Source organism: Staurois parvus, unplaced genomic scaffold (assembly GCF_062004578.1).
Source record: "Staurois parvus isolate SC_StPar_1 unplaced genomic scaffold, SC_StPar_1.0 ptg000019l, whole genome shotgun sequence".
Classification (NCBI taxonomy): domain Eukaryota; kingdom Metazoa; phylum Chordata; class Amphibia; order Anura; family Ranidae; genus Staurois; species Staurois parvus.
The window spans coordinates 18380665-18388691 of record NW_028317815.1 but is presented as its reverse complement, the minus strand read 5'-3'; the positions used below and the strand labels follow the sequence as shown (position 1 = coordinate 18388691).

Sequence of the window (8027 nt, the reverse complement as noted above, 5' to 3'; positions counted from 1 at the left end):
AGCAGAGGAAGTACACAAAGCAGCCAATCAATTTCTAGTGTCTATTCTCTATCCAGAACTAGGAAAATGAAACATAAAATCTGATAGGCTTATGGATCATCATCATAATATAAGTACAGTACATGAATCAATTTATGTCAAACTGGACAGACAGGGCAAGCCTAGTACTTTCCATGGGGCTCTCCTGAATATGAGCACACGAATATGCTTAATCCCCAGAAAATTATAGAAGTATAAAATCTGCAGATACAGAGATTCAACACTGAGATATTAAAAAGAATTACAATATCTCTGAACAGTATATCCTGATCTGCAGTTACTTCGTTTGCTCATATCTTATGTCTGATATGCTTGTATGGATAAGGCTTTCAGATTTTATGTTCCCCCACGTGCTGGAGAGAAGTTTTAGTTCACTCCTCATTTAAGGAAGACTCCTTGGCTTCCAATTATCTGTACACCTCAATGAAGAATAAAGCAAAGTATGGCAGGACACTTACTTGCTTTATAAGCAATGAACACTATGGTGCCTGTTGACATATAAAAAAAAAATTATATATATATATATATATATATATATATATATATATATATATATTTTTTTTTTTTTGTTTAAGACCAAATTACAAACCATACATAAAATGTCTGTAGTAAGGCAAACTACATTTTGCCGGAAGTCTAAAGCAACATTTACAAAAAGATCAGTTGGAATTTGCAAGTGTACAGTCGTACCCCTCATTGTACAAGGCACTGTTTTCTCTTAGTATTGTTAGCAAACTACTTACTCAATAGACATTCCAGAAAAGGGAGACCATTTTTTTTTCTTTTACTTGAGACAGGGCAAAAATTTTGGAAAAACACAATTGTAGGGTACAACGTTCCAGACCAAATATTCCATGGCTGATGGCAAATGAAACCAAGCTTATGTGTATTGCTTTACTGTCAGCATTGGATGATTTCTGGCCATAGGTTCTTTGAGGCATTAGTGCTATATGGAATTATTATTACCTTTATATTTCCCCTGCTTGGACCTTCAAGCAGAGGAGGGATAGGCTCACTACTAGACACTGATTTAAAGTTCAAAGAAAAAGTATATTCCAAGTTTTAGGAAGAATCGGTTAATAAAAAGGAAGGAATGTAAAGCAGCAAAGGAAGAGGCAAGATTTTCAATTTCAATCCTCACTTTCAACACACCAGAAAGGAAAAAAATAAATAAATAATGACCATATGTAAGATCTTTACAATCTTAAAAAAAACTGTGCAAAAATAACCAAGATATGTACAGATTATTTTCATCTTTAGAAATATACAACATAACGCATATAAAAAAAATATAAACATTGCTCTGACTTTCCTAAGTTGCATTACTCAGTCTCAATCATTTCAGCAAAACATAAATTATTATAAAATTAACACTAAATAACAACAACAAAAAATTCCTTAGTATCCTTAATGTTTTCCCCTGAACAATCTTAGCTCTAATTCATAACTTTTTTTTTTATATATTATAGGTACTGTATGAAGCTGTATAGGAAAAACAAGCCCACCATTATGATGTAAATTAAGCCAACATATTAAGTGCACTTTTAACACTGTTGAGACAGAAAGAGTTCGGTATGACTGAAATTTGCAAAGCTTTCATACACACAGGTTTAGACAAAGGGTGAAGCAGACTTTGTAGTGGAACAGGAGATCACATGTCTTCAACATGATCTTGTACATTGCAGTCTTCAAACTATGGCAGTGTCTTGGCCTCTGCAATTTGGAATTTTCTCATGTAAGGCTCATATATGTATTAAAAAAATGGGAGAAAATCATTACATTAAACTATTATACAAGGGCTGGTGGAGTGGGCGAAACAAAAGCAAACTGTGGAATTATCTCACCTCCATGTTTCTGATCTTGTTCCTTGCAATTCACAATCATAATGGCTTCTGGAATCTACAACCCATAGCTTAATCTCTTTTCCTCTCTGTGCTGGCCTCATAGAAGTCTAAAGGGAAATCCTGAACATCTACAGAGATTAAGCTACAGGCTGAAGGGCTCTAGAGTGCCCCTGCTAAATACTTTCACAAATGAATCAACGACACAGAAGTAAGATTAACGTACAGGTCAAAATTGGCTCCTCCTTACTCCATCAGTCCTTGTTTAACAGTCTAGCCTTGAGAGGGCTTTAAAATAAACATTAGTTGCCAATAGAAACCAAAAACACCCAAAGTATAATCCTTGGTCCAGTAGCCCAATATAAACATATCACTTAGGGTAACACTGCAGCAACTTGCTGGATGGCACATTTTTCACAGGGGTTTTACAGCATAAATAAAAAAGAGAACCCCTGATTTGGGCAAAAACTTCATCCTATGGAAGAAAGTAATGTTTTTTTTGCTAATCCTAGAAAGCAATATTAGTTATTAATTTGCTAAAGTGGTTTGCAAATAAGGTAAGGAAAAGTTTTTGTTAGATGCAACTTTCAAGTAACTGCTCCATCAATTATGATGATGCTAACATCAAAATACTTGGTAGCGGAGGAAGAAATATTCAATGTGAAGAGGGCAACAAAAAAGGTATAGGTAGTTCAATAATAGCAATGCTAACACTGTCCAGAACAGGACCAGATTTTCTAATAAAAGAGAATTATCTCAAATATGTGGACAAATAAAGACTTGCACTTCCAAAACAAGTGCACCTAATGAAAATCCTATAGACCACACCTTCAAAATTATAAATTGCAACTGTGTCCCTTCTGTCACTATGTGCATTCATTTGCATATTACTACAATCAAAGAGATCAGACTGATCCAACTGTATTGGCTGAAGTGTGCAAACATTATTACAAAAAAAAAAATTAAGCAACATGATTGAGGCTCCCAGCACACCCTCAATAAATTATAAAGGGAATCTAAATATATGATTCATTTGCAACAAATGGAAAATGATTCCCCAACATTTTAGGCATCTCTTAAGTTATTGTCTCATGTTTTAAGGTGTATTTTACAAGTATGCATACAGCAAGTGCTAACAATGCAAACAAGAACTGAAATCTCATCTCCCAGGTATCTTGTTTCTTGCAGTTACTATGATGTATATTTTTCATTTATGCTGGTCATAAACTACTAGTCCTTTTTTTTGTTCAGCCTGTGGGCTAAATGAAAAAAAAATAACATTCCTCGACCTACACTATACAGTACAGATGGAGAAATCTCCCTGTGGGGCTATTGTATAGACTATCAAAATACCAGAACATCAACTGCATCTTAAAGGATGAAGGATGTCTGGCAGAAGGTGGCCAACAGGGCCACCCACCTATTCAATTTTGGGCAGTTCATCAGGAAATGGCCAAAAAATGCATAGTATTTGGCCAGCTTTACTTTGTAGCCTGGATTAGAAGCAACCAAAATGTTACAGCACAAAATACACATTCATTTACCTAATGAGAATCACTCATTGTTCTTCTTAACTGGGGCTCAAGGACCAGGACCAACATTTGGAGTCAGAGGACAGTATTTAATAACATGGTGTAAACAGCAGCGGTACATGGTCAGTAAGGACAATAGAATAAATCAGCTTTTACTCCATCATTAGACCAATAAATGCTTATTTTTGTTTGTTGCACTGAGCAGCCACAAGCCATCTCTGCACCACATTACTAAATAGGCCTAGAATATGCTAACATAAATCTTCAGTGTCATCACCAGAAGTGGATCTCACTGTCGCCACACTCTTCTCCATGTAAACCTATGTAGAAGTCCCTCTAATCAGGATACAGCATGATTACACCAACATACATCATCTAATCACCTGAAAACAGCAATCTAATTGGGAGATGCTCTGTAAGACAATGCTCTGCTGTCCATGTCCTTCTAATGAAACAGTAAAAGTGAAACTTTAATGTCCTGCTCATGTATTTAGGAATGCATTATATTTTTAATATAGAAATGTAGTATTCCCCTTTTAGAATTAATGTTGTTTCATTTTTCCTTCCAGGAGTTTTTTCTGACTATGGAAAGTTGCAGTTTGATGTGAAGGAAAGGAAAAGGAAGACTTTTAAAATGAAGGAGGGTGTCATGCCAATTCACTGCTTTCCCGGTCATAACAAAACAATGAGCAGAACAGCTGTCTTCAGTTCATCTCCCATCACAAAAGAGGCCATTAAACAATACCCAAGGCTCTAACTGGTCTCTTCATGGTTGTAGTCTACCAGAAAACAGTAACAGATATAGTTGGGAACAACCTGTGATTATTTCACCCCAGTGCCATCCATTCCTTGCTGCAGTTCTCTTCCATGTAACTTATATTATAATGGTGAAATAAAAGGGAGAAAATAAGGAGTACAGACATTGCTGCTATGACCGTTTCATGGTCATAAAGGCTGGGGAAGATGATCCCTCTTGAAGCAAAGGTCTCTAGGCAGAACTGTCTCTTCTCCTAAAACACCCTTGTGGCCAAGAAGAATGATTTCTACATAAAAAGTAATACACCAACCATAAGTGGCAAAGCATAAACACCCAGTTTGGTTCTGTAAACTTTAGACTAACACGTCTCCTTTATGTAGCTGTGAAAGGCGTCACACGGCCCCTGCTCGTTGCCAAGTATTCATCTGATTATTGTTCAGCGTCATGGAAGTGTTCGTATTCTGCCAGTGCGGTTCGCCGTCTTCTTAAAGACAAATAAATATACATCATTGCAAGTATGTTATAATAGCACTATTTGTTATTTACATTGGACATTGTTTCATTTATGTTCCAGTCAAAGTTAGCTTTCGGGGAACTATTCAGAAATAAAAACAAAACAAAAAAAGATCACCTAGACCAGCAGGTTTATAGAAGATGCTTTTTTATCTTTGACGTGTGTTGTAAAAGATGTCATGTACACTGCCTCTAGTAAACCAAATGCATAGCAGATGACTTTCTGACTTGTTTGCCATATACAAGGGCTGTACTGAAAGTAATGCAAGTGTGGGCACAACATGTTTATTAACTTACATACAGTGGGGAAAAAAAGTATTTAGTCAGCCACCAATTGTGCAAGTTCTCCCACTTAAAAAGATGAGAGAGGCCTGTAATTGGCATCATAGGTAGACCTCAACTATGAGAGACAAAATGAGAAAAAAAAATCCAGACAATCACATTGGCTGATTTGGAAAGAATTGATTTGCAAATTATGGTGGAAAATAAGTATTTGGTCACCTACAAACAAGCAAGATTTCTGGCTCTCACAGACCTGTACCTTCTTCTTTAAGAGGCTCCTCTGCCCTGCACTCATTACCTGTATCAATGGCATCTGTTTGAACTTGTTATCAGTATAAAAGACACCTGTCCACAACCTCAAACAGTCACACTCCAAACTCCACTATGGTGAAGACCAAAGAGCTGTCGAAGGACACCAGAAACAAAATTGTAGACCTGCACCAGGCTGGGAAGACTGAATCTGCAATAGGCAAGCAGCTTGGTGTGAACAAATCAACTGTGTGAGCAATAATTAGAAAATGGAAGACATACAAGACCACTGATAATCTCCCTCGATCTGGGGCTCCACGCAAGATCTCACCCCGTGGGGTCAAAATGATCACAAGAACGGTGAGCAAAAATCCCAGGACCACACGAGGGGACCTAGTGAATGACCTGCAGAGAGCTGGGACCAACGTAATAAAGGCTACCATCAGTAACACACTACGCCGCCAGGGACTCAGATCCTGCAGTGTCAGACGTGTCCCCCTGCTTAAGCCAGTACATGTCCGGGCCCGTCTGAAGTTTGCTGGAGAGCATTTGGATGATCCAGAAGAGGATTGGGAGAATGTCATATGGTCAGATGAAACCAAAATAAAACTGTTTGGCAGAAACACAACTCGTCGTGTTTGGAGGAGAGAGAATGCTGAGTTGCATCCAAAGAACACCATACCTACTGTGAAGCATGGGGGTGGCATCATCTTTGGGGCTGTTTCTCCGCAAAGGGACCAGGACGACTGATCCATGTACAGGACAGAATGAATGGGGCCATGTATCGTGAGATTTTGAGCGCAAACCTCCTTCCATCAGCAAGGGCATTGAAGATGAAACGTGGCTGGGTCTTCCAACATGACAATGATCCCAAACATACCGCCCGGGCAACGAAGGAGTGGCGTCGTAAGAAGCATTTCAAGGTCCTGGAGTGGCCTAGTCAGTCTCCAGATCTCAACCCCATAGAAAACCTTTGGAAGGAGTTGAAAGTCCGTGTTTCCCAGCGACAGCCCTAAAACATCACTGCTCTAGAGGAGATCTGCATGGAGGAATGGGCCAACATACCAGCAACAGTGTGTGCCAACCTTGTGAAGACTTACAGGAAACGTTTGACCTCTGTCATTGCCAAGACCTCTGTCATTGCCAACAAAGGATATATAACAAAGTATTGAGATGAACTTTTGATATTGACCAAATACTTATTTTCCACCATAATTTGCAAATAAATTCTTTCCAAATCAGCCAATGTGATTGTCTGGATTTTTTTTCTCATTTTGTCTCTCATAGTTGAGGTCTACCTATGATGCCAATTACAGGCCTCTCTCATCTTTTTAGGTGGGAGAACTTGCACAATTGGTGGCTGACTAAATACTTTTTTGCCCCACTGTAGGTTATTCAAATTTCATGTTGGTAGAGTTAATCTTCTCTTATAGTAACTCTACTTTTTCTATTTGAATGTATTTATTACATTTGGCAGTATAACAAACAGAATACCCATGCAGGGGCTTAAAGCCAATTTCAACCTTTTGATATACTTTACAAAAGTTCCATTGGGCCAGCTTGGCTCAAAGAACTATGTCCCTCACTAACCTGTGAGGCTGCTGGATGTGCGTTATAAACTCTATGTAGCCGTGGCTACAAACAGAATACAGTACTGTGTTCAGGGTGCAAGGCGAGACTTCCAATCTCATACCCAGAGCACAGTAGAGTCTGTCAAAGCGGTGCTCAATTATTCAGAGAAAGTGATATATTCTATCAATTAATGCAAAGCTTCCTCTGACTGGCTGAGTCAGAGAGGTGGGCTGATGATGTCACAACTTCTGGTTCGGCCAATCACAGGGAGCTTTGTGTTAGAGGAATCAGCGAGTGCTTAAATCTATAAAGCAGCAATATGCACTAAAAGGAAACCTGAAACCTTCAATAGCATATGTAATCAAAAAAGTGCAGCGCTGAAAATACATCCAATAGTATTATTACTTAAAGTAGTGCAAATAATTCATAAAGTGCAAAGTTCGTATATAAAAGTCCATATGAGTGTGATATATTGTCCTTAATTATTGATGTAAAGTGAAAATCCTGTGCTCAGGTGAAGATACATTCCATGTGACATTTATTCCATTCGGCGAAGTGCAGGGATTATGGTAAAAATACACACTCACCAGATGCACATTTAAAATATGCAGTACAATATATAAGATGTAATCAGCCAGAGGTCCCCTTTAAGGTGGAATGGGTGTACAGCCTGGAAAGAATCTCCCTCCTCTGGATCCTGGAGCTGCCCTGCAGCTTAGGGTCACATGGGATTCTGTAGATCAATTGCTCAATGTAGAGCCAAAAAGAAGGGCGCCCATAGTGTAGTAATGTTAAGTATTTATTTAGATAAAAGACATGTCATCCACGTGGAAGAAATCTCATTACAAGCAGAGCTGCAGAGAAAAACACTGACCAGCCAAAATCAAAGATGGCAGCCGGACCTTCGTGAGGCTCCGGCGACGTGACGTCATGGCATACGGCTCATCCTTGACACGTTAGGTGCCATGCACAGGCACACCCCTTTTGAAAATGTGTGTGGCATGAATCGCGTCAAGGAGGAGCCGTACACCGCAACGTCACGCCGCCGGAGCCTCACGAAGGTCCGGCGGCCATCTATGATTTTGGCTGGTGAGTGGTTTTCTCTGCAGCTCTGCTAATGAACTATGTAAAGTGTATCAAAAAGGTGGAGGTCAGTTTTAAAGCAGAAGATATACAAGATACCAACAGTAGAATAGTCAATAGGACCAATTGTGCAGGCCTCTGATTAGTACTGATACACTT

General features: G+C 38.9%; 1 protein-coding gene across 1 annotated transcript in view; it reads right to left on the bottom strand.

Moving 5' to 3' along the window:
- Nucleotides 1-607: 607 nt before the first annotated feature.
- ATXN7L1 (ataxin 7 like 1) overlaps nucleotides 608-8027 on the bottom strand; it is a 169308-nt gene continuing 161888 nt past the window's right edge. The window contains exon 12 of the mRNA XM_089685307.1: nucleotides 608-4653. Coding sequence (XP_089541433.1) covers nucleotides 4612-4653 — 42 coding nt within the window. The 3' untranslated portion in view covers nucleotides 608-4611. The remainder of the gene's footprint in view (nucleotides 4654-8027) is intronic.